The sequence below is a fragment of the Embiotoca jacksoni genome, unplaced genomic scaffold (genome assembly GCF_022577435.1).
Source record: "Embiotoca jacksoni isolate LCO1_2020_lvr unplaced genomic scaffold, fEmbJac1.0.p SCAF_15, whole genome shotgun sequence".
Lineage (NCBI taxonomy): Eukaryota > Metazoa > Chordata > Actinopteri > Embiotocidae > Embiotoca > Embiotoca jacksoni.
The window spans coordinates 5,684,137-5,712,108 of NW_027185285.1; the positions used below are offsets into that span (position 1 = coordinate 5,684,137).

The 27,972-nt window shown below is 40.7% G+C and overlaps 1 protein-coding gene across 1 annotated transcript; it reads right to left on the minus strand.

Annotated features, from left to right (window-relative positions):
- Positions 1 to 893: 893 nt before the first annotated feature.
- Positions 894 to 27,735, minus strand: abca3b (ATP-binding cassette, sub-family A (ABC1), member 3b). Its single transcript, XM_069149082.1, has 31 exons — positions 27,459 to 27,735; positions 26,317 to 26,407; positions 24,450 to 24,696; positions 21,677 to 21,804; positions 20,288 to 20,453; positions 19,268 to 19,527; positions 17,900 to 18,016; positions 17,484 to 17,604; positions 15,408 to 15,581; positions 15,142 to 15,323; positions 14,119 to 14,265; positions 13,782 to 13,911; positions 13,542 to 13,696; positions 12,971 to 13,126; positions 12,668 to 12,878; positions 12,124 to 12,274; positions 11,598 to 11,696; positions 10,277 to 10,475; positions 9,885 to 10,191; positions 9,522 to 9,795; positions 8,999 to 9,203; positions 8,632 to 8,851; positions 7,438 to 7,596; positions 7,050 to 7,222; positions 5,501 to 5,635; positions 5,143 to 5,337; positions 4,825 to 5,012; positions 4,516 to 4,686; positions 4,225 to 4,421; positions 3,905 to 3,978; positions 894 to 3,305 (listed from the first exon to the last, which is right to left on the minus strand). Exons 2-31 carry the CDS (start codon positions 26,368 to 26,370, stop codon positions 3,174 to 3,176), a joined length of 5,127 nt encoding a protein of 1,708 aa, XP_069005183.1. The 5' UTR covers positions 26,371 to 26,407; positions 27,459 to 27,735; the 3' UTR covers positions 894 to 3,173.
- Positions 27,736 to 27,972: the final 237 nt, after the last annotated feature.

A 27,972-nucleotide genomic window follows, 5' to 3' on the forward strand; every position in this document is an offset into this window, starting at 1 on the left:
GGCGTCAGATCCAGTTCATCCTCGGGAATCCCAGGTGGAGGTGTGGAATGAAAGCGCTGAAGGAGGGAAGCAAAGATGATGAAGAGCTCCATCTTAGCCAGACTCTCCTCAAGACAAACCCTGCGACCTGCAAGAACAAGAATTTCAAACATTTAAATTCAATTATATCTCCAAGTGTAATTTATCTATGATCTAGAAAGAACTACAACCATCGCCTCATGGTTGTGTGCTTACAGCAACCAGTCAAGTTGCAGTTTCCATAATGTATGTCCAGATTAAATTATGTATAAAGAGTTTTATGAAATTTAATGGAAAGAATTAAGTGTATTTAGAGAAACATAAATAAAATTGATTTGACTTTGTTGAGCTCTGTTGTTATTGTTTCGCTGTACATTAGTGTGTATATCTGTTAGTGTGTAAAATCAAGGAGCAAAAGTGGCGCCAAAGTCCAATGACAACATCGCAGCCGTGAAAGTAGACAATATTTCAAATATAGATGTTGCAGCAAAGACGTTACAAATCTTAAAATGTGGATGTTCATCTTCAACTTAACAGTACAGAAGATCTGTGCAATCAGCACAGTTTCAAGGTCCACACCCAAAATTAGTGTCACCAATACAAAACCTGAGCTAAAGTGAAATATGGTCACAATCTCACCTTATGTTCCTGAGCTATGAAGTTGTAAATACAGACCCATAGCCTATTTATTTCAAAACGGGAGTAAACAAATTTAAATGCCGTCAAACAGCCTACTAATGAAATGACAACAAATTCTGCCAGGTCACGAAATGGTTTGTTTTAAATTGTTATTAGCCCCTCATCTGACACAGGGTTTTGTCGGGTGTAAAAAGCATGACGTATACTTACTGGGAAAATAAAACCAGATTCTGGTGTTTCTTTACCCTTTGCATAGAGCATAATTTAATTTAAAAAGAATAGTGATACACAGAGAGTTGACAAGGTCAGTTCCATGGTACAGTACACAATTATTATGATGTAAATTCCCTTTATAAATATGATACAGCATTAATCATTCCTCCAATTTCAGCAGCACAAATCCTTCCATTTTTGCTCAAACTACGTGCCTTAACATTAGAGTAATTTCAAGTCTTACATGTAATGAAAGATGAAATGTGCAAATACTGAAACAAATGTAAAAAGTGAAAATTAAAGGTTAAATCCTGTGATGACGAATCAACAACATTTTAGTGACTTTCTGGACAATCATGTCTACTTTTTTCAAATCAGTCGGCATGGTGAACATAAATCATATCAAGCAGTTAATAAAGTTGACCGAGTGCTTTTTGCTTATATGTAAAACGGTGAATACATTCATTTCACGTCTGTGAAGTGTTTTTTCTTTAGAGTAGGAATGTCATTTGCACACTTAAAATTAGTTCATCAGATCAATAATCACCAAAGATTGTAGTATAGATCTTTAAAAGGGATGAAAAGCAGGAAACCATGAATATATTTATCATCAATGTGTGTGGGAAGTATTTTTTGGAAACATTAAATGTTATTCTAATTATGTCTACAGAATGTATACATCATTTTACAAGCTCTTTATGTACAATTAGGTACAAACAAGGCTTTGGGAATGTGATAACCAGTGCACACTTTGAACTGAGGTGAGAAAAAAAAAAAAAAAAACTGTGTTGATCATTCTTCTTCAGAACAAGGCATCTGTTCATTTGCAGAGGCCTGGATGTTCTATTATCCATTTTTGAGAAAAAAACAACAACAACTGTGCTGATCATTCTTCTTCAGAACAAGGCATCTGTTCATTTGCAGAGGCCTAGATGTTCTATTATCCATTTTTGGGGGGGCCATTTTTATTGCAGCACCTCATTAAAGATTAAAAATACAGATAATACAGCAGAAGTTTTTCCACTGCACAATGACAATCTCTTGGTTTTAACATTTAAAGTCTATCAAAGCACTGGTGTAAGAAAGGCTGGATGAATTCAGGGATCATACAGCCAAGTTCTCTGTTGTTCCTCTGTCGTACACGCACGCGCACGCACACACACACACACACACACACACACACACACACACACACACACACAGTGCAGGAAAAACGAAAAGAAAAAAAAAATTAAAACACCTCAAAGGTCATTGCATTCTTGCTGTTCTAGGTCCAAATCAAATCTCCCATACAATTTTGATTTGAATTCAAGACTTCCAATTTCAGCAACATTTGAAAATAATCTCCTGCATCACACAATGCTTTCAGGATTTCCTTCTAAATAGCTTCCATGTTAACTGCAATGGCTGACATCAACCTATTACACACTGTTGCTATAAGTTGTTTGGCAGCAAAAACAGAATCATCGCCACACAAGAGCTGAAAATGAAGAGGTACTAAATATAATGAGAATGGACTAAATGTAATCTGAGGATGGATCTTCAGTATGGACGGTCTTCTATTGTTTGCTAGCAGTTTTCTGCTCGCCCAGAGTCATGCATTCAGTAAGTCGTATTTCATGCATGCATTCATTAATGATCCCAAAACAGTTTTTAACTGAGTATATGGTTTTAGTACCATGAACACGTAACATTATGTACATCTGGCAACAACATTATGAGGCTCTTAAGGATAACCAGACCTTCTGTTAAGGGAAATATAAAGAAACAATAACCCTCATTTGTTAGATAAGGCTCAAAGGTGTCCATCAATTGGAGTGCTTCATTCTCTTGTAATGATTGATGATCACCAAAATAAAGCACAAAGTCTTGAAAACAAAATAAAGTCATAAAAGTCATAAATAACAAAAAGACAATCTATATACACACACACACACACACACACAAATAAACCCTGACACACACAGAATAGTGGTAGCGTGTTTTGAGTGGTGTCATTGTCTTTGACCTCACTAAAAAGGTGCAGTACTGAGAGTTCATTACTTGGTATAATCAATGCCCCACATACCATAATCAGATCAGTATCCGAATAACTTTTCCTACATTCACACAACAACAACGGCATGAACGACCGAACAAAGACGCACCGAGGTGGTACAGGAGAACAAATGCTGAAGTTTGCGACTGGCCCATTGACTGTGTGTTCAAGGTAAAAACAGAGTTGGGAGATAAACCACATTCTGCTCCAGCCTCTGTTCACACACTGGAGACAGGACAATGGATGAACGGACTCCTCACTCCGCCTACTTCCTCCCGCTCTGTGTGCAGTGCTGGAACTGGGCAAAGCTAAGGAACACCTGCTCCAGAGATATCTGGCTCACACAGTAGTCTTCAATGCAGTATTTCTCTTTGGCTGCCTCCAAAGTCCCAAACACCTAGAGGTGGGAGTGGAGAGTTGGGGAAAGAGAGAATATGAGAAGGTGCCTCTGGAGCTGCCAAAGGTTTTGTGCCAAAGGTTTTGTGCCAAGTTCACAATTTATAGCTGAAATCTGTATCTTTTACACAGTGATAATTCAAATAAATACATTATTTACACGCTTGTGCACACCCACTGACAATTTATCTTTTTCCACATGTATCGCTTCTTTTAGGTAGTTGTTTGGGGGCATTTTGGAGTATTTACCATGACATACTAGCATACCATTACCATTTGTATTTCCAATTGTGTACAATTTAAACAACACTGTTCCATTTAAATTACAGATTGCCTACATGTCACATGTTGAATGTATGTTGTTTCCTTACAAATCCTGATCAACCTGCCTTTAAAATTAAAAAAAGAGATGAAGGACATGCTGAGGTAGAAAATAAAATATAAGGAGAAGGGGATGAGAAAGTACCTCCTAGTTAAATAACTTGGTTACCATTTTGTCCACTAGAGGACGATATAACACAGCACAAGTGAGAGCCTCTTCTGTATTTTACTCTTGAGCAATGTGACAGAGGCTTTTAATCTGTAAATCAGCTACTGTACCTGCGCCCAGGTTAGTGTTTTGTCAGTCAAATGGTAGTGCACCATGCCCTGGTGCTCATCCTTAAGTTGACTACCTGTTGAGGGAGAAAAAAATAAAAATCACCCGGTTACATCTACTTTGTTATACTTTAACAGTGACAGATCCTTTTAAAAACAAGACCTTCAACGGTCAAATGCATTGCAGGAAACATACTAAAATAATCCATATTTAACACAGCTATCTGCCCACTCAAGAGTGAAATTATAACTGTAAATGTGCAGCTATAATAAAACATTGTGTTCTACTGTTTTGCATTGTAAAGTATCCCGACAGCTCTGACCTGGGAAGGTGCTTTTAATGAAGTCTTTAAATAGCAGCAGGTCACTGCCCTCCAGCTCAGCTTCTATATGTACTTTAGCCAGCAGGGTGTAGCCACTGCCAAACTTGCTCTTCAGGTGTTGGGGACTCCCGAGGCACTTGAACTGACCATTGACCATCACTGCCAGCCTGGTGCACAGGGCCTCACACTCCTCCATGCTGGTGAGCAGACATATCAGGGGGGCAAGCTGCTTAACATGCATCAAGATGGAACTTCTTTTAGCCAAGACACAACATATTCTCCACAGCTCACCTATGGGAAGTGATGATTATGGCCTTGCCTGACTCCCGTGTGCGTGTAACAGCATCCCACAGCAGCCTCCTGGCCACAGGATCCATCCCGGTTGAAGGTTCATCGAGGAAGATGACTGGAGGCCCACCAATCAGAGCCATTCCTGCACTCAGCTTTCGCTTGTTACCGCCACTGAAAATGTTCAAGGTACCATATGATTTGGACATACTTTCTCAGCCAAATAAAGCAGTATTCAGGGTAACATGTGGAGTGTATGGCAACAAAACCTATCTGAAAATGGCTCCGATTTTTCTCAAAAGATCTACCAACCTGTAGCTGCGGACCAGTTTGTCAGCATGAGGCTCCAGCAGCAGCGACCTCAGGACATTCTCCACACAGCCAGACACATACTTCTCTGGTATTCCTCTGAGCCTGGCATACATACACAGAGTTTCTCTTCCTGTCATGTGGTCCAACACGGCGTCAAACTGAGGACAGTAACCTATGCGCTGCTGCACCTGCAATCCCGAGATGAATGTTAAAAGCAGTGAGTTTTAGATGGAAGAGTTTGTCCGTTTAAATCCAAAAAGTTGTTCGACTGAAGTCGAGTTCCCTTTGATTTTCTCTCACCATCTCCCTCCCTCTTACCTTTTTAACGTCCCTCAAGATGCTGTATCCATCAATGTAGGCGTCTCCAGACGTAACACTCTCATCACATGTCAGCATCTTAAACGTTGTGGTCTTCCCTGCTCCATTGAAGCCCAAAAGGCCGAAACACTCCCCTTTCCCTACAGCGAGAGACAGCCTGTCCACGGCCAGAAGACTCTCCCCGCTGCTGTACACCTGAGAGGTAGAGAGCACAGGCAGTCTGTACCACCTTTTCGTATCTCTTGGAGACACACACCACTAGAGTCACACGTATTTTAAGACTGGGGCACTCCATCTCGGTAGTTCAGGGAAACATTGAGACTTTTGCAAACAGGCAAAAGACTGCTGAGCTACATACCTTGCTGAGCTCCTGCAGTATTAGGGGGCTACCGACCATAGACTCGACTATCGGCTGGCACTCCAGAACCCTCTTCCTCTCTTCGGCCACATCTCTGTCCTCTGGAAGCAGTGCTGCATCCCCTACTAGGGGAATCTAAACCAGATGGCAGCACATAAGATGAAAATGAATGACGGAAAATATCAACCACAAATAGGACCTCCATCTCACAGGGAAAAGGGTCTTACAACTGCATGATATATAACTATTATTACAGTTTACTATGTTTATAGTCTAGTTTTCATGTCACAGCAATCTACACAGAATAGATTGAAATCATTGAAACCCTTCATGGACAAGATTGGACAAACTCAGTTCAATTACACAACAGATGGAGCTTGAGGAAACTAATACTTGACCTGAGACTGTGATTCCCTTTATAAAGGGATTTAGTTGCAACAAACACTTACTTTCATTACTGATAAATCTGTGGATAATTTAAAAAACAAAAAACAAACATGGGTGACACCTTCAAAAACCTAGAAACCAAAATAGAGAAATAAATATACAAAATAAATTTCTACCACAGAGGACAAAGAAAATCAGCAAATCCTCACAACAAAGAAGCTCAGAATAGTCTTCTAGTCTCTAATAGTTCTTTCCTCTCTATGATGTCTCCGCTCACCCAACCAGTCGAGGCCTGGTTCTGTCTGAGGTTTCTCACTGTTAAAAGGGAGTTTTCACTTCCCAATGTCACTCATCTGACTAGTTAAATTGTTGGGTTTCTTTCTGTTGTTAGGACTCGATCTTATTATGTTAACTGCCCTGAGATGATTTATGTCAGGATTTGGCACTTAATATTAATAAATTTATCTGAGTTGAATTAAACAAATATTGAACTAATAGTTTTTGATCTAAATGCATATTTCCAAAACACAGTTTCATAAAAGTTTTTTTTTTTTTTTTAAATCAGTTGGGGGGTCTCAAATACAATTCTTAAATGTCCCTTAAGTGAAGTCTCAGCGCTGATTAATGCAGAGATGGTAAGATATGTTAAGAGGTGCCAAGAGCCTTAAGTGACATGTTGCTTCTTCTGCTTGATGAAGTGGGGCTGGGACTGCAGTTTCATTACAAATGAAGATATATTCAGTATGTTCTCTTGATAAATTAATCTTTGTTGTTTGGTTATTAGTCTCATGCTGCTTTAAAAACAAACAAATAAAGATGGTAATTGCCAGACCCCTCTTATAACTGAAAAATTAAATGATAAGGACCACCCTAGTAACTGTGTTTTCAGCTACATCTGAGGTACTTCAGAGTTAAAAGTTAATATTCTTGAGGTGGTAACACCATTTTTTTCCATTCCCTGAACAGTTTAACAAATGACTTTGTGTATCTCCCACTACTCATGCTGTCTTTAGATAGCTTCCCTTTTTATAGGCTGCAATTTGAATATATTTAATCACACTTGAAAATTGCTTCCCACGCAGTGCAAGTTGTGGTTGCAAGGGATTTTCTTCACAGTAAAACAAGCACATAGCTCTGTTTGGTGCTCTGCCAATGCATCTACCTGTTTGCGTCTTCTGCCCAGAGAGATGAGAAGTCGCCAGAGAGTGCGGGCGCCTTGCAGCTCGATGATGAACAGCAGAATGATGAAGACAACACCCTGCACTGAGAAGGCCAGGACGAAGCGCCCCACACCAGGCTCCGACATTGAGAAGTAGTTTGTCTGGTATGTAATGTCTATAAACACAGAAAAAAATAAGTTATATCAACTAAACACAATTTACACAAGAAATCAAGGAATTTAATGGAGTATTTATTTTTGTAATTAAAGAAGGGGAAATTTTGATTAAAAAAAATAACATTATTGTCACTATCAAAATGAATCACCCTTCTCATTCAAAGGCATCTGTTACACGTTTTATTCTCTCAGGCTACATTTAGGCAGGACTTACTTAAGTAATTGCAGACTGCTTTGCTGATAGAACTGGAGGTGCAAAACGAGAGGAATTCATAGTTCTGGTAGAACTGGCTGAAAGACATGCCCAGGCAGTAGTTTGGGAAGATCAGGAACACCTTATCCAGTAAGTGCGACAGGTCCTTCAGGTTCAACTCTGAAGAAAAATTTCAGAGGCAGTCAACACAAATGATAAAGAATAATTTTCCCAGCATTTTCCCCATTTTCTCAATGCTGTGCCTCTATCTCTACCTCTATCTTTGTCATCATGGTGACCAGGAATATTTAACAATCAAAGATTCATACAGATGAAATCACAGCAGTTTCCTTCTATTCAACAGCTGCAACCCAATCAACCCCTAGAAGGTTGCTAGAACATGATCCCACACGGGTTTCCCCACACACAAATTCGGCATATTAAGGGAACAGCCAAGCCAGAGGCAGTGTTGCTGAATCGAAATGCAGTACAGCCAAAAGCTCTACACACATAGGCCTGAGCCTACTTTTTATTTATTTATTTATTTTTTATCAAACATGCACTTGAAAAGGTTAGAGTTGTATTGTATTCAGGGATTAGACTAGACATATTCACAACATCAAAGCACCAGCACCTACAGATTGTTGCATTATGGATTGCTTGTTGAGATTAGAGTGCATGTTCTTGAGTTAGGCCGCAAGGAGTTGGTCTAGTTTAACCTGCATGAGTTTCTGATGGTTGCAATCCTGACAAGTAAAAAGACTTAAAAGTGTTTCTACTACAGAAAAGGGCAAAGGACCAACTAACCAGTCGAGTGTTACCAATGTCACAGAATGTTATAACAATGAAAAGACACAAAAGTACTTAAACCACTTCAAGAGTTTGACTTGACAGTATGTGGCTGATTGACATGCAAACAAAAGAATCAGATGCACCTCAAAAATTCATATGGACAAGCAACACACATGTGGGATTTTACTTTATAGGAAGCATTTAGTGTTTTATTTTTACAAAAAGAAAGGCTTTGAACATCAAAAGTTTCTTATTTTCAGAAAAATCGGAAGGACAACAGAAAATCTGCCCAACAGAACAAGTCTGAAGGTGTACTATCCTTCCAAAAACAGTAGTAGGAAAAGCAGGGGCTGTCTTATCATCTGCGTTGTCTTATATTCTGGCCAATAAGAGCTACTGTTTACAGTGCATATCATCTCTCACCTGGGATTGTCATGATGGTGACAGCCAGAAAGGTGGCAGTGCCGGAAATCATGTTGAAGATGGTGAGGCGTGTGTAGGCAGTAGCAGCAGTGGAGAAGAGGAAGCTGAGCAGGTACATAAGAGGCACAACAGCCCAGCCATACAGCAGAAGTAACAACAACACATCTACAAGATGGTTTTCCTCCACAAAAGCCTTCACGCCAAATGCCTGGAATACCACCTGAGAGCAAAAAAATACACTGGGATATGAGGCTGTACAACCCATATATCAAATCTTGAATGCTGTAAATATAAATGCTCTATTTGGACCAACACATCAGTCTCATCATCGTTATCTCAGTAAGAAGTGCAATGATGTCATACTCACTAGCATGAGGAGACAGGGCATCAGGAAGTTGACCAGGTCCCACAGCAGGGCCGAAAACCAGAAGTTTGACAGGTAGACGCCACTGACCTGCTGCACATGCTTGGACTTGATGGAGGACTCCGTTACAAGCAGCAGGGCAAAAGTGCTGGACAGGGAGGCCATGCCGTACATTAGGTTGATGGCAATGATAAACCCTGTCTTACTCCTGCAGTTGGAGAAAAAGAGTGAGTTGGTCAGGAGAGATAAAGAAAGGATAAGGAGGAAGAGGGTTGATGACAGGAGGAAAGTAAAGAGAAATGGCACCAAATCACTTTATCAATTAATGGCAGAATGCATCACCACTTAAGTGCAACAAAAATGACTGACATTTATTAACAATATCAACATTTCTTGTTCTGTTGAATGGACAGTCATCCCTGGGAAATCTCCACTATTTTTGAGTGACTGACTTCTCTTCAAGAGTTTGCAATGTTTGAAGCTCTTGACATGAAACAAAATACTGTCCCTCCCCACCTCTACTCACTCTGTGAGCTGGCTCTGGGCGGCCTCAGACAAGTTACGTGGCATGGGGTAATTGCCTGTTTGGATGGAAGCATTCGGCCCCGCTAGAAGTTTGAACAAAGCGTTGTCCACCATCATAAGAGCTGTGGCGGGTGTATGGTAGCCCTCGTTATTGTAGTAGGCAGTAGCCTCTGCGTATTTCCTGCTGCTGCCACGGAAAGCAGCGCCCACCACACAGTGCTCATTAAAGCTGCCGCCTTCTGCCTGTGCCTGGGTCAGGATATAATCAGTAAAGTCTAAAGGGAGAAAGAGAAAGAAGACATTTGGTCAGTAAACACTCAATTAAGCAGCGATGCCAGGTACTCGTCTTTCTCACGAGGCTTACCAGTGATGTTGATGTGCTGGCCTAGCTGTGCAGAGAGCTGAGAAATATATGTATTTGCCAAGGCAGAGGCCAGGGGACCTGCCCCGGGCTGCAAAGCCACCGGGACCCCGGTGGGACCATAACGACTGAGTGCCAGCCTCAGCTGAGGAGCGTCCTGGTGATTGGGAAAGGTGCGTGCCACAGCTAAGGCCACAACAGTGAAGACCAAAGGGACCAGGAACTGAGCCACCATCACCTTCCAGTTTCTCCAGCTGTACAGCGCCCTCTTTAGGAACATGCTATAAAACTGTTGCAGGTGCAGTCTGACCTGGTGGAGGAGATAATGGGAAGTAAAACGTGAGCAGTTTGAATAAAATGCAATAAACATGATGAGTTTGTTTCCACTGTCTTACCCCAGTGTTCAGCTTAATGTTGGAGCAGTCCTCTGAGATGAGTGTGCCACTGTCTGTGAAGTCAGTGACATCGGTCAAGCCGCTCATGCTGCTGGCGTCATCTGTGGTCCAGTCATGAGAGCGTCGCTCATGTTGGTACTGTAGAGCTGGCAGCTGGATAGCCTGGATGTCCAAACTAGAATCGACCAGCTTTCCCACTCTGTGAAAAAAAAAAAAAAAAAATCAATCAAAATATTTCATTATATTATTCTCAAATTCAAACTCAAATAAACGCAATAAAAATGCCACACTAGTGTAAAATTAAAAATAGAAAAAGATATTGCATGAGGAAAGGAGAATCTATCGAGTATGTTAATTTTTTTTCCTTTAAGCAGTTCAGTAAGGTGACGAAAGCAGGAGAGCTGCTTGCAAATAAAGCTATTTCTGGACCTTCCAAATCAATTATCAGTGAGACAAAGGCACCTACACAGAAGGGAACTATATTACACACCCTCATCTTGCCAGATACACAGTGCCTTTATGAGCCTACAGTGACATTTTATCTATCTAGCCAATTAGTCCATCCCCTTTAAACCTCTTATCTCTGGGGAACTGAATAATAACAATTGGAAGAAAAACCATGTCATTTTACTTGGTTGTAAAATACTAAATGCCAGAAGGAAGCCAGTTGACCAAATTTTCAAACAGAAGCTTTTCTTGGTGTTGTTTGACATTTAGTTTATCGTGTAATTGCCAGAACACACTGCTGGACTCTCAGTATGACTTGCAAATAATGAGGCCTTGGTAGAGACCAATTACCATGTTGTGCACTTGTGCCAGATGAAGCAGCACACAGTGTTGGGGGAGCGGTCTTGTGCTTGTTGCCACAGATACACAAATCTAGTCAACAGGGAGGCAGGCATAACTGGCACTGAGATGCACGAGCAAAGGAGAGAGGCAAACATGTCCACTGCAGTTCTGATTTGCAAGTAAACGAAACTAAAATTGGTTCTATTTACAGTGAGGTGTGGTTCAAAGTTCCACACATGCTAAGACAGATTTACAACACTGGGCAAAGGGCAAAGCGAGGAGGCTTTCAAACGAACAAAACAATGCCTTGTATACTTGTGTGAATCTAAACATTAAAAAGAAGGCATTTTCTAATGCACTAAAATGTCTGCCTTGCTGTACATTACAAGGCTTGCCATTGGCCATAGCATGACATTGCAGCTTAAATGCAAATGTGGTTAGCACTATGAGGGTTGTCCTCAGTGTCAGATCCTACTGATATGTAAAATTAAAAAGGCTAACATTAAGCAATGTCATACAGCATATCTCCTACCTGAGGAAAACCTCCTCCATAGTAGTCACTGAAGCTCCGTAGCTGGCGATGCCCAGCTCCTCTCTGTTCATCTCCAGCTCGGCAAACAGCAATTCAAACCTGAGAGAAAACACAAACAAAGAGCAGAAGGGAAACAGATTACACAGTACCTCACAGGCATACAAATGCTAACACTTGATATTACAATATGAGCTCTTGATTAAATGTAAAACATCGCACATTTTCATTTTGAAATTATGATATATTTACCATCCTAATTCAGTTTCTGTGTTGCTCTAATGAAAAGAAGAGTGTAATGCATAGAGGCAAAGAGCGAAAGATCAATTAGTATCTGTATTCAATACAATAATGTCATCAGTATGTGAGTAGGGTAAGCCTTTCACATAGTTCAGAGTAATTATTATTCTTTCATTCATTCAGCAGGTGTGATTTGTAGTTGGCCAATTGTCTTTCTAGGCATTCGGCCTCCTCACACAGAGTCTAATTGTGAGTATTGTGAACATAATTTAAGACCTGACTGACTTACGTGCTGGTGCTTTCTTTGGGCAGAATATAAGAGAGCTCAGCTCCAGCACTGCTCTCCAGTGTGGCGTTGGGAACATACATGTGGACAAGGCGGGTGATTTCAGACACATTACAAAGGGAATCCTTCACTATCACCATGTGGTAGCCGGCACCTGTGGAGCAGAGGGCCAGTGTAGTTAATGGTAGCAATCATGGGTGTTGACACCAATAATACTGATGTAGTTCATTTCCTGGATTTTCAGTTCCCCTGAATGTCCAACCACGTTATAGAAAGCACTTATATCGTGTATGTCCACTTACATCTGAAAATGTGCAATATGTACAGAGAAGTTAACTATTTACACCAATGTAACAGAATCGAAATCAAAAAGGTGAAATTACATTGAAAGCTGACATGTACAAAAGTGCAGTGTTTTGTTTTGTTTTGAAACTAAAACAAAACATTACTAGAATATATTTTTGTCACATCTGTGCAGGTCTAAGAAAGGCTATTAATGTAATGCTTTAAACCTGCTGCAGCCATTTCCACTGCATTCTTCACTTACCGTATTTGTTCTTAAGGAAGAGTGATGAGCCGCAGCACTGCAGTTCTCCTCCTGCCATGATGGCAATGCGATCACCAAGCAGGTCGGCCTCGTCCATGAAGTGTGTGGTGAGCAGGATGGTGCGACCTCGTTTCTCCCCTTGCAGTAGGTCCCAGGTTGCACGTCGTGCTGATGGATCCATACCAGATGTGGGCTCATCTAACATGACAACCTGGAGATGGGTAGAGTTAGGTGAGAACATTGATGGGGATGGAGAATATGACAAAAGGGATGAGAGAGAATAATGCTTGAGAAATTCCGAACCTTGGAGTCTCCAATGAGGGCAATGCCAATAGAAAGTTTTCTCTTCATGCCACCTGAGAGGGTCTTAGAGCGAGCCTGTCGCTTGTCCTCAAGGTTCAGGATACGGATGATCCGGTCCACCTCATCTGCAATCTTGTCTTTGGAGTAGCCTTTCAGCTGAATATAAGACACATAAACACAATGTGTACACATAGGTCATACTCTCATCCATACTACCAGCATCTATTATACATTCATTTCAATGGAGGGCCTGGAAGAAAGTGTCTGCACCTGTCTTGTTCTTAAAATGGAGAGGGTTCGACTTTTAGACAAACCGGAAAAGTACAGTAAACTTGCTACTCAGATCGTAGAGGTTTTGTGATAGTACATAGAGAAGGAAAGCCAAGAAAAAGTTGGCCAAATAAAGTTTAAACAACGTAAAGGTTCATTTATGGGTACAGGAAACTGCTGAAACTAAAAATAGTTTTATAATCATGGGATGTTTACTGTTGTTTATAATGGAATTTCTTAATTTTAAATAAGTTATATACAATTTAATATGGAAACAATATGAGCACCTCATACTAAATACCTGTGCGTAGAAGAGCAGGTGCTCTCTCACTGTGAGGTTATCAAACAGTACTTCATGCTGGGGACAGAGTCCAAGACTGCGTCGGATCAGAGCCATGTCCTGACAGATGTCATAACCATTGATGTAGGCCCTGCCACTGGTGGGGGGAAACAGACCTGAAACATGAAGACGATGTCATTTAGGTGGCATGTTTCCCGTGGGTGCGCATTGCTGGATGGCAAGAGTTTTTAGGTGTTTAACCTGTTAGCATGGACAGTGTTGTGGTCTTCCCAGCACCATTGTGTCCCAGCACCACTGTGATCTGTCCTTCAAACATGTTCAGGGTAAGATCTCGTACAGCCTGTCGTGTCTTGTTGCCCACTTTGAATTCCTGCCAAAAAGAAAAACTCAGAACGTTTACATGCATCACCTGAGCAGAAAAAAAAGGAGAGCAGATTTACTTTGCTACCTATTTACCATCTATATAATCCACTGTGGTAGTACCACATTAATAATTCATCTCTTTTGGGTCATATGCAATGTGTTACACTAAAATGGGGGCATGCTAACCCTTGGGTCACAGTGTTTTACTGCTCACCTTAGCGAGGTGTTTGATCTTTATTCCGGAGACAAGTCCAGCTGGCTCCTGCTCTATAAACTCTCCTTTCAGAGCCTTTTCTGCATCCTCCTCTTCCTCCTTCTCATTCATCAAAGCCATGCGAGGGCTGCTGCACCAGTATGAAGGCTGCAGATGAGGGGATTAAAACACAGTCAGGGATGGACAGGCATTGGTTGTGATTCTTCCCTCCCCAAGTTTTAAAGATGTGTAAAATACAACTTTATAATTCCAGTATTCATTTCCAACACGCTTTTACATATTTAAAGTCAAAAGTTACATCATCAATTGTACACTGCGTTCTCTCTGATTACTGAAGCAAGGGAAGTGCAGGATGAAACAATGGAAGCAGAGGCACACAATAATTCATTAAAACACAAGATAGAGAGAGCGGGCCAAAATTATCATTGTTTATCATGTACACTCTACATTACAGGGGAATGCTTCCTGAGCAAAGTCACCCTTGGTGCACTTCCTAAGAACCAGAGTCAAACCTCCTCTTTACGCCGTAGAAACAGCATCTCACATTCACACACACACAATAGACATAGAGTGAAGTGCGTCAGCATCTAAACCGCACCCTGCTGGCAGACTCTTGAATTCCTGACTACCGGACAATGGGTTAGTATGAGTTTATTTATGTGTGTAAAAGCACGCCATTTCGTGATCGTCCATAGTTGCTACAAAGATAAACCTTATTTGTGTTGGCAAGAAAGACTCAGACATTTCCTGTTATTCTAACTAGCTGGACTTGAAGACTTCCCCTGGCCAATATGTTGTGACCTGTCATTTGCAATCCCCTCGCTCCCACTGTATCAGAGACACTTTCACTGAGTGTTTTCTAATCTAAGAGGATTTTCTCTTTTGCTCGCATGTGACTTTCTTTACATTGGTATACTACATTCAGGTTTGAAAAAGAAAATGTAGTACACTTATGTAGATACTAAAGACATAGGAAAGGCATCCCTGTTTGTGCATGTTCGAGCAGCTTAGTTTAAAGCATACCAGTAAAAAGAAATAGGACGGTAGAGGCACTCCGTACTCCCCAGGAAAAACTGCCTCCATGTACCAGGCCACCAGCCCATACAGCACAGAGTCAAACAGCAGCAAGCCCAGAACCTGGCCCAGGGAGAAGTCATCATCCACTGTCACAGAGTCAAACAAGTTTGACCATTGAACCCCCGTCCCTGAAGAGCAAGAAATGGACAAAGTTAACCTTATGATAATCCCACATTTGACAAAATTTAGTTTGGCCCCAGCCCAAGTCTTACCTTTGCCTTCAAACATTCCTATGAGTTGTGCTCCCATGGCCATGGCCACATTAGAGATAAGGCAGGCTGACACCTTCTGGGCATGGCTCAGTAAGTCGTAGCGTGGCCACAGGAACAAATAAGGCAGGTAGCTGAAGAAATAGATGAAGCCACCCGCTGCTGCTGCCACATTGGCTACAGTCAGGTAGAAAAGAAAGAATGAGAGAATCATGACTCATGCCTTAAATTATGTGAGGTTGGACAAAGAGAAAGTCATGAATTGCATAGTGCAATCTCAGCTCTTGTCATCTTTCATTGCCACAGTTATAGAAGAAGAACATTGCTGATGAGCTAAAACTCACATGGTCTAGAGCTGACAGGCAAATGACTGAGAACTACTTTTTCAAAGAAACCCATTTCCCTGATTGACAGAACAAGTGTTGGAGTGCTGTTCAGATGGAACATTAGGAAGGATGAATGAGAGATAGGGAGGGGGGAAGCTGAGTAATGTGAATGAAGAGAATGAAAGACTTTCAGAACTGTTTTTTTTCCCATTTCTGAGCACCATGACAAGACCTCTCCAAAGACCACTTGTTGCAAACAATGTGACATTTTGAGTCTGCATGAAGCATGCATTGATTAAGTGCTATTATCTATTGCCCCAAAAAAAGTACATCAGTGGGAGGCGAGAAGTATTCAGACAGCTGCACACACAAAGACAGCTAGGAGAGAAGAAGTAGCCGTGCTTTGTTCAAAATTGTCCGAGGAGGTCACTGAAGGATCCTTTCTGTTGGCTTGGCCTATTTTCTGTAAAAGCCCTTCATCCTTCCCTTGTTCCTCTTCTATCTACAAAACATAATTTCTAGGCAAAACCCTTGAACCCAGTTGGGGTTGAATACATAGGAAGTCTTTGTATTTTATCAACTTTATACATAAAGTGTCACAGGGAAAACAACATGATGTTGTGGTTTCTTTGGCTTATTTAGCTCACCGAGATTAGCAGAAGTTGGCACTATTTAAATGAGATTAGTCAGGCGGTCAAATTTTACAATTGGACAACTGTTCATGCACCAAGGACATGCCAGGTTGAGTGGTGACAGCTGGACAGAGAAAGCAGCAGGAAGAAAGGAAGAGCAGGACAAGATTAATAAATGGCACATCATTATGTGAAACCACTAAAGGAGAGCTGTCTGGGCAGGTGACAAGGCACATTATATTCCTTACTCTGAGAACAGAAATACATTGTCTGAATGTGAATACCTAAGAGGAAGGCTTTTAAAGTATTTTTCAACAACTCAGCCGCTGTAGAAAAAAGCGCTTTAAGACCTAATCATAAACGGTCATTACCAGGTTAATGTTTCTTATGACTGTAGAATGAAAAAAGCCAAACAACAACATCAAAAAGTAAGTGCTTCTGTGAAACTGCTTTGCAAAAGGTTACATAAAACTGAGGCTGAGAAATATTTGCAATCTGAGCTGCTTTGTTGTGGAAAGCTGGAAGGGGATGGATTCTGTTTTGAATGAGAAGCTTTGAGTGAGCGAGAGAGTAAAGAAGCAGGGAAAAGGGGAACGTGAGAAAGGAGAGATTTAAATAGTTTTCTTTATCATGGAGGTTATCCAGTGTCGGACAGGGAGCTTGAATTTCACACAGATAAAGATGGAAATAGTTCCAAACTAAAAGTCATTTGTTAACTTAGTGAACAAAACATTTCTCATCACCAAGATATGGCACCAGACAAGTTAGAATTATTATATCAGAAATTACTTTATATGAAATATTTACACTCGCATACTTCTTCAATAAAAATGTAACTATTACGTGCAAGTATATTTGTATTTGATGTAAATATTCTTTATGGCCACTGTGCTTGTATTTGCTGCTATTATGCTTCAGTCTAACAGAAAGGAGCAACGCAAACAGTAAACACTTTGTCCTACATCTCAGGGACCACTTCAGACCATTTCAGCAAAATAGAGCAGAGTGCAGTGTAAAAAGCCTCGGACCACACATGTCCAGTCCACAGCAAGAGACGGACGGTCAAAAAGAGACGTCATTATCCTTCAGAAAAGAGCAGACAGACAGAAAGAAATACATACCTCGGGAGAAGAAGGCACTAATCATGAAGCTGAAGTTGATGGTGGCCACAGTGAAGATGAGCAGGAAGAGGAAGACCAGCGTGGGGTCACTGTGGGTCAGCACAGCTCCGTTAGGGCTCACCTAAAATAACAGATTCAATTTCAGCAGTTAGTTAAGACTTTTTTGGGCACATCTATAACCTCTAAAATGGAAATTTAACTCAATGCTGGACATATGGAGAAATTAAGCTATGGACTTTGTTATTAAACTATAACTAAGGTATAATTTGCTTTGCAACAAAGTTCCCTTTTATATTCTCCTTTTTTTGTTGGCTTTGTTTGTTTCAAATTCACTTTTAAGCAGCCTCATGACTTATTAATTAAAGCATTGCAGGCTGAATTGTGTAAAGTAAAGATTATCTCTGACACTAACTCACCTGGATACAGAGGAGCACAGTAACAAAAAAGATTGAGATGGAGAGGAAGAGCAAGAACATGAGGAACCAAGCGCTCCAGTGAAGCCAGTTGCTGAGACCCATCATCCTCATGTATTCCTGAGACACACAAGGAAAGGCAGGACGTAAAGCATGACAATTTTATTGCTAATTTCAGGACTGCTCTTAGGGCCTGATTTACTAAAGGTTTAAGTGTGTAAAATCACGTGCAAACTTCACATCACCCGCAAAAATATGTCCAAGCTGATCTACTAACGACGTGCAGTGAGGATTGCATCTTTCAAATGTGCAATTTAACACACGTTGTCCATTTTGCGTGTTTGCCTGAATGCGCATGTAATATTGGGCGTTTCTACTCGAACATGCAAAATATGGGAGGGGAAATGCAAATAGAGCAATTTAGCACCCGCAATGATATTAACTAAACCTGAAAGTAGAAATAGGAGACGTGATTGCGTGTGCATTTTAGTATGAAAGAAAGGCACATATTAATCAGGTGCACAAATCTGCAGAGACGGCTGCTCTTATTAGTTTGGTGAGAAGGAGACGCAGGAAAGCAAATAATATGCTATACCAGAATAATACCCGTTTAAACATTTATGAGATGTCAGAGGCAAAAAAATATTTAGACATATCGTTTGTCCAGTTGTGACTTTTCTGAATTTTTGAATGAACTGAATGGTGATTTACAGCCAACAACAAGGAGGAGCCACGTAATACCAGCAATGACTGAACTTCTTGCGACTCAGCATTTTCCTGCATCTGTCTATCACTTTATATCCCATCCATACCCGTTATTCGGGTGTGCTGTCCCAGGTCCTGAATGTGTCCCGCAGAATTCACAGATACATAAGGTTCCCGAGCACTCGCGAGGCACTGAGTGAGACTAATTCACCTGTCCATCACAGAAAGAGCTGGACCAGCTACTCAGTGTTTGTTAGAAGCATCTTCCCGTCCCTCCTGTTTTATTGCCGATGTTTTATTATTAAGCCGTTTTTTTTCCGCCTTTTTCTTTTTCCCACGGCATTAACTTTCTTGCTGATAATCTCCTATAGAGCGTTTTGTTCTTGTTATTTTTATATTTCTTAATTTCAATGGGATCAGATTTCCTTTTCCTTTCGCAGTCATTCTGTTAGAACGCCTGGAATCACTTTAACACATGAAAACCCCTCATTTAAATACAGCAATTTGCACCTGATATCAGTGACGCAAATACTCTTAGTAAATCACCCGCAAAACAGGTGCAAAATAAATGTGCAAACTTTTGTCAAAAAAAACACGCAATTTACTCCCCTTTATTTGAGATCTTAGTAACTCAGGCCCTTATTGTATAGAAGCTCACAAACGCACCTTGAGCTTCCTTTCCTTTTCCTGCACCACCGATCGTACTATGTTGAGGGAGGTGTAGGTGAAGCTGAGCACCAGTAGTAGGGGCAGTTGGTTCTGGATGGCCAGGATGAAGACGTCGTATATAAAAGCAGGGTAGGGAAAGCGTGACAGGACCACTCTGATGTGTCGCAACAGAGGCACAGCAGCGCTTCTGTTGTAAGAGCGCATGATGGCTCGGTCAACTGCATGCTGCACTGTCAGAAAACCCTCTCGGAAATAACCTTCAAAGAAGCAGAGAAAGAGGTCAAAAATGTTCATTCCACCATTATATTAGCAGTAACCTGGGGACTCGGGGCACAACACCATTTAAAACATGACCTGTTCCACAGAGCAAAAGCCTTCTAAGCGCCATCTAGAAAGTTAACATGAAAAAGGGCAAGTAACCTTGAGTAACAAAACAGTAGCTGCAATCATGAGTTATTATGCATGTGGAGGATACAAATCCATATTCATGCGATTCTAAAAGCTGGTCAGTTCTATTATGCTGCCAGCATGACTTCACCGCTTGGAGTATACCACTTCCTACCATTGTAGTTAAATGCAGTTTGGGGATTTAATTATATTTAAAAAAAAAAAAAGATCCAGGCCTGCTGTGAACAGCACAAGAGTGTCTTATCCAATCCCACTTTGATCATCATCGCATCATTTAAACGTGATAAATCAGCAGCATAAATGTGAAAATTGAGTTAAGATCACTTGATGCATCCTGAACAGTTCTTGACACCTCACAAATTCCCCACAAATGATGCGAGGGCACACTGTATCCTGGACGGATACTGCATATCACCAATCATGCCAAAGATGTGCGGGGCTGTGGTTGCTATGGAAACACAGCCGGATAAGAAACTCCAGAGAAAAATTAAGAGCTTTTCACCAATCATAACCTCTGTATCAGAAGAAAAATTGAAATGTAGCATTTAAAAACAGACGTGTGATGGTATTAAGGACATTACATTTTTTCTGACAAACAAAAGTTCTCACCAGGTGTGCCTCCATCGTTGTCATGCTGCTCCCTTGGGCCTGGCAATTGAAAAAGGGGATAGAGGCTGAGCGTGTGCCAGTCAAGGTCACTATTAGGGTTCAGCTCCGACTTCTCCTTGGACGGGGCATTGCGTGGGGTGAAGGTGAAACGCAAGTGGTAGCTCACCTAAATGTCAGAGTGCAAAAAGAGAACAGAAGTAGTAGAGACGAACGAAGCCATGAGTAGAGAGCATTTTTCAAAAACTCAGGGCGCTATCTGACAATTGCCACAAAACAGCACCAAGAGCAATACATGTGTTTCCAGGTTTCAGGACAACATAGTTGTCATTTTCCCGTCCGGCACCCACGTTGTTTAAATAGTAAATATACGTGCACCGACCAAAGCACCTATGGGCATGTTGGTCTTTAAGTGAGGTGTGGTCAGGAGTATTGTTGACTGACTTGAAGCAGATCTGTTTCCTCTGCAGAGAAGTGTTTTTATAGCAATCCACCGAGGTGCAAGCACACCTGGCTTTTTAAGGGAATGGGAGGTGACACTGTTTTTTTTAGCCTTAACATGAAATAAACCACTTGTGATTAACTTTGGGACTAACTACAACCCCTTTGAACCATGCGCATTACTTTGCACTCAGATTACCAGTCATTAAACTAGAACTTGCACTTTAGACTTTACATTCCTGGGTCTCTGAATCAATTTAGCTACACTTAGTGCAAGTGGCTCTCACCTGGTCAGTTTGTTGGAAACAAAACAAACCAACTATGCAATAAATGAGCCCATACTAAGCTGGATCTCAAAGACTTTGGCTCTTCTCACTTTGGCTGAACTGCTTTGATTATGACCGCATCTGTAACCAAGCATTTCTTTAAACAAGTCATTTGCCAAAATGGTTAAGAATGACTGCTCCACAGAGCTGAGACAAGCAGGAGAAAAAAAATAAAAACAAAGAAAGAAAATAGCAACCAAAAGCTGACAAATAAAGAGTATTAATGTTTCATCTGGCAAGTTGAACTGAACTGATGTGACAGAGACAAAGGGAGGATGGCACACAGGCATGATAATCCAAAAAGACTGAGCAGGAACTTGGTTATAAACATGAGGAGGAGGATTTTCACCTCAACTATTATTCTTCGGAAAACAAAAAGCTTGTTGGTTCAGACTTTTCCTTCTACTCAAACATGCCAACTGTACACATGCCAATTGTACACAAGCAAACCAAGAGGAGTCAAGGAAGAAGAGAAAAGTGACTGAACTAGTATTACTGGTAACACACTCTGAAAGTGTAAAGTACTCTTCTCACATCAGTAAAATGATTATTGCACTACTATTCAGGTGTAAGACTCAGCCGTGTACCTGCGACAGTGTGTGACAGTGTGTCTGCTGCCTTTTACCTGCAGGGGCAGGGGTTCATCATCATGGGTGAAGGGGTGCTCAAACACCACAGCAGCCAGCAGCTTTCCTGACCGAGGGTCAATTCTCACGTAGTTCTCAAACTGCTCCTCTGTCTCAAAGCCCCGCACTGGAACAGAAACAAAACACAACACATTCCCCGAGGAACGTTACATTAGCTGTGGTGTGGTATTCCTCGCACGTACGCCTCTTTCCATGCCTGTCTCAGCACCTGACCTTGCAGCTCGCTATACTCACTGACAGGCAGGGAATCGGTTCGGCACGCGGTGAGCATACCAAATTCTGTGACCAATATTATAAATACTAAAGATTGAGTCCCTAAGAGAAAAGAGTGTACTTGAACACACACAGATGGTAGTTTACTTAAAAAAAGGAAGAAATACTAGCAGGGCCAAAACACAAAGGATGTCATGACACACTTCAATACCACCGACAGCTAGGAAAAAAAACCTGAACATAAGGACCAGGCCAATAATAGAGCAAAACAGATCTTTTTTTCTTTTTTTATTCCTGTTGATTAAATCTCTTTCTTTCCTGAACTGGTCTTCCACTTATCAAGCATTCGTGATGGTATTCTGAGTCTGGCAGTGTTACACCGGAGGTTAAATCTGGGTCAGGCTCATAAAATAAACATTTCCAAAGAGATACACAGAGGGCACAGAGGGAATATACAGTTGCCAAAAACACAAATTCAAGCATGCAATTGACATAATGCTGAAATGCTGCATGCTTGTTTAATTTAGTAATTCCAAACCAGGTGTTGACGCTTAACCCAAACTGAAAGATGGGAGAAGTTCAACTAATTTACAAAAAAATTTAATTAGGATTTTCTCAAAGAAACATTCACATTAGTGTTTAAGTGAAAGGTAAACATCTAGAAAAGTAATCTTTAGTGAATTTACTAATATTAATATGCCAGCTATGCTCAGTCATTTGTAACAGCTTGCCATTCGTTGATTGAGAGCGATTGAAAACTAGTTAGCTAAAAGTACTGACAGCATGGGTTAAAGTAGATGTAAGGAGTAAAGTAATATAATCATTTGAAAATGAAAGCGAGTATTAAAATTTACACGCGAATGTTCTAAATAATTAGCCGCCATTAAAAATAAGATCAGGATGTTGGTGTACCAGATATAAAAGGTGGGAACCAATAGTTTAAATGTTACAAGTTTGATAATGTACTATACAGTATATTCTACTGATTAAAGCTTCTCAAATTCAGTGATTTTCAGACTTTCCCTTTGGCCACTGTGATAGAACATTGTTATTATCATATTCAAACTAATAACAGATCAACTGCAAATGAAAAGAAATGGAGTAGTCTTATTCTTGAATAGTACAAGGAAACACCTATCAATGATGACCTAGGTTCAAGACAACATTTTAATAACATAAATTGTGATTACACAAGAAAAACCATTTCGCACCACACTCTTTCAACGTATAGTTTGAAAAACAAGCCCTTTCAATATTCTGTTAATATTTTCACAGAAACACCACAGTTTCAGTGCTCACAATCTAACAATCCTTAGGTCAATTAAACATGTGAAACTTTGACATCACACATCACAGGGCTGCTGTGAGGTGCTGTCAACTCAACAGATTAAAAGAATCCCTTATTTTAGGCCAAACTTTGTGGACGGACTTCAATGATCTATAAAAGTCAGCCTTGATCAATCCCCTCCACCTTTCCCTCTGAACCAGCGCAGTTAAATGATTCATTAATAGCTGAGCTGAGATCTCAGAGTACTGCGTACAGGGCTACCTGCAGTAACACAGATCTGCCCACCTGCCTATCTCTGCCCTCAACAAATATGTACACTGGCCATTTGCACGCACGTCAGTCAGACAATTTGCATGTTTATCGGGATACGAGGCCATGCAGAGACGGTGGGAGTGAGTGTGTGAATTGAAAGGAATGGTGTGTATGGTCCTGAGGGAGCAGACTAACAGGCTACAATGTGTGAGCTTCCTTTCTTTGCCTGTCTAAACTCCCAATTGATAGTCTGGCACGGGATCAGGGTGCAGCCTGTTTGTCCTCCTGACGCCTGTTTCTGGAGGAACCGGTATTCCCAGTTTTCTCCTCAACTACAAATGCTGTCAATACTGTGGTGTTTGTTTCACTGGTAAAAACAGCTTGAACTGATGTGAAATGTGAAACTTTTTTTTACAACACCGTAAATATATCGGTATAATAGGATATGGCCATTGCTTTTTATAATACCCAGCAAACATCTTATCCATTTTCATTCAGAAGATCAGTACAATGTGTTAATCACTGAGCTTTATCTGTGCTGTTGGGTGGATTTTGTTACCTTTGGGTGAGGCCAGGCAACCTGTAACCTGCTAGCTTTATAGCCGATTAAAACTTCTAGCTGTAACCTCGTGTTTACCAGACAGATACAAGAGTGATCATGATCTAACTCTTGAAAAGACAGAATGATAGCATAGCTCCCAAAATGTCAAACTATTCCTTTAACAAAGCCCATAGGCTGTGGGATGATTACGTTAAAAAAGATACAAAAAGAAAAACTATTTTGTGCAACATATGACAATGAAAAATTTCTATCATTTAAAAATGCCCCTGACCAATCTTTACTGTCAATCAATGTTAGCTGTTGATTGGCAGATGGAAGCTATTTCAAGCTGTGGATGACCTGCTTTTCACAGATTTGCATTTGAACTGAAACTGCTTTTGAAGTAAGCCAAGCGTTGCTAAACACGCTGCCCATTTCCTCTCTGACTATTACCCACCTGAGGAGAGGGACAGGCTGCCTCGCACATCCTCTGCCACCTGACGCACCACACTGGAGTTACCGGGAACATAGGCCAGCTGTAGGTGCTGCAAGAATGATTTTGGTAGTGTGTCGACAGCGTAGCTCTCATAGACTGTGGCATTGGGGTAGTCCTTAAAGGGCACCTTCTGACGCAGCACGATGAGGATGCCGGAGAAAAGCAGAGGTAGGAGTATTTCCACCAGTGTCACCAAGATCTGCCTTTTCTGGAGAACAGAAAGAGAGAGAAAATATGTCATTTATACAATCGAGATAAAATGGAAAGAGAAAGAAATTTTCTTTTTGAGGGAATATATGAATTTTGTTTTTAAGGAGGGAGTGTATTATCATGTATTGAGATGAAATAACCATGCTATGGCTTGACAAGATATTTATCATTTTTAAGTAGCTCAAAACCTCCATGAATATTAAATGAACTCTCTTTTATATCCTCTATAAAGGAATTGAAAAGTGCAAACCCTTTTTTTTTTAATTTCCCTGTATGGTGTGAAAATTCAAAGTGTAAATTAGTTTTAGTGTAGATGGGGTTTTCAATGGGGTATTCAGAATAGAAACTAGACAATTTCACAGATAGTTGAAACAAAGCTTAACTTATGTGATGGGTTCTTCCTGTTGAGTGATTGAAGTACAAAATGACTTGGACAGTTTCAGGACTTTTCACAGTCAATGTAAGACGGGCGCCAATTTCACACCTTTCTTTTTCAGCATGAAATCAAAATGATTATTTAGAGAAATAAACGCCACCTCAGAGTAGATATGGTGTCATGTTAAATTTTGTCTATTGGCTCCATTTGAGTAATATTTCTTGGTATGAGGCTGTATATATTGAACCTTCATAGTGACTCAATTATAATATGTCAAAATCTGTCAAGTTGGAAATTAATGTTTGGCCAGTCTAGTTTAACCTGATTTAAAAATATAAATCTCTACGGCTAGTTTTTAATTGTTTATCTCAATTGCAAACAAGGGACATTTCATCAAAATCTAATGTAGCTGAACTGAAAATACATGATCACCATGACCTAAGCAGGACACCACCAAAGAAAAAACAGACCCGGAACAGAAACGTACTGTCTATGCGATGGTTTCATAACAGGCTCTCAGGTCTAAATTACATTTCCTCAATTTCCTTGTGAAGGTAAAATATGTTTACAACTTTTAAACTAAACTAAAGGAAAACAACTGGAGCTGCAGGGAGAGGAGGGTGATGAAACAATAACCTCACACCACACATGCCATACAGCAGACAGCCTATTCCATTTCTCAATATCTGCAGCATTGTGAAATCACCAACTGATATTAAAGTACAAAACTATGCAAATAGCTATTCAGAAAAGATATGTGCCAACATGAGTAGAAATCAGGCACTAACAGGTTAGAATCAAAATTATCTTCCCTCAAACACAATAGAAAAATGTGTTTCTTGTCTCATGATCAAGTCTCATGATCAAGTCTCATGGTCAATGTCACAAGAATTTAAAAAATGTAATCACTAAAGATACAAACAGTAACTTCCTCTATAGATAGCCATATAAGGCTTAGAAAAGCATGTGGCAACCACCAACATGTCGACCCAGGTAGAGTCTCTGTCAAAAGCACAACGCAGACCAACTCTATTACTGGGGCAGCTGGGTAACATCTAAAGTTGTTCAAACAAAATGTGAGTCAGTTTACTGTATGTCCCATTTAGCCTATAAATGAAATACTGTCATACAGGTTGCTTCTCTGTAAACACAGCTACTTCTGACAATACGCAGTTAAAAACATTGTCAGCCCCAAATGAAGTCACATACAGGCTGCTGTAGGTGCACCTTGTTCCAACTCACCTGCTGCAGATAATTTTTCCACACCAGCAGTCCAAATTGTCGCATGATAGCCATTTTGACCGTAGACAGTCCAGGCAGCCTTCTACAGTGGCTGAAGACAGAAAGAAAGGGACATTTTTTAATCTCTGTTTGATAAAAGTTTATTTGAAGCAGCAAAACAGCTGTAATGAAAGCAATAGAATTGTATTTCTCAGTTTCTATTTCATAATAAATGGGAAAAAAACAAAAAAGAGAAGTGAAATTGAGCAATCACCAGCATAATAATTAGCATGACGTTTTAGTTAGTTCAGGAAAAGTTAACGGGAAATTTAGGAGAAAACAACTTACGAGATGGGTTAGACAATCAAGACAATTTAACAACTACCATAGAAATTCATGCCTGGAAATGACTTCAGACCAGCTCAACCACCAATGAGCAAAAGATTTTTTTTTTTTTAAAGCGTGCCATTGACATGCATGCACAGTCACTCAAATGACCTCTCAAATTGTTATAGGAATATGAAATGATCACAGACTGAGACCTCGTTGTATCAGCTAAACACACATGCCAAGATAACGTGGCCATTTAAAGTCACATTTACAGCTCTATAACAAGGCACAGTTCACAGAGGGTGAGCAATAACGATCAGTCAAAGCCACGGGAACCAGTTTGGCCTCACTGAGGTCGTATTTCACTGCCCACCACAAATTCAGTAATGTAATTCTGAATTTGACACTGGGTCCATTCATCGTGATAAAACAGGGGTCATTTTACTTATTATCACTGTAATTGAGTTCAGAAGACCATGTGCTACATATTTAGAGCAGCCATTTCTCTATTAGTATGCTCTTGCAGACAATAAACACACGTAACATGTAAGGGACATGAACCTTTTCTACATTTTCACTGGGAACTGCCTTTCCCTTCCCTGATTGGTCCAACGCAGACTACTGGCCCTCCTGATTGGACAATCAACCTGCTCGTCAATCCCTAAGGAGTCCGATGATGAATGCACATAATGGAGCTAAGGGACAAAGCTAAGAATTACCGAAATACTATGTGCTGACTCACCAATACGTTTTCGTTTTACACTGCATCAACAATGACACGTCCCCACCGAAGTGACTGTGAGGTGTTTCCTTACTTAAACATTTAAAATTACCTCAAAAGCAAAGGTTTCAGCACATGAAGTCCACTAGCAGTCGTCCCCCTCTTCCTGTCGAGGTGAAAACAGTTCTTCCTTGTTGCCTTAAGACGATGACAAAAGCATCACTGCGGGGCCTCTTCCATCACCGACACCGTCGACGCTCGGTTGTGTTAAGCTCGGGACGTCGGCAGCCTGCTCCAGGTTTATCCCCCTCCAGTTCGCTGCCTGCCAGCGAGGCTATGACATTGCACCCGCTGCTGGATAAGCCCGTGAATTCATTGTGCGAAATGCAGCGACAAACGTCAACAAAACATGTCACGTGACCTCAGTGGAGCAACGTGTCACATGATCCCAGCAGCTGGGCTCCGTAGGCGCAGCTGCATAGCCTCGGTATATTCTTAAAGCAAGAAACAGCTGTGTTAAATGTGCTGTGGCTCATTTTATGCGTTTTTGGCATAAATAAATTAAATTATATCATTGTTCTAAAAGTAGTAGTTTTGTCCTCCTACATGGTGCTTTGTAGTCAATT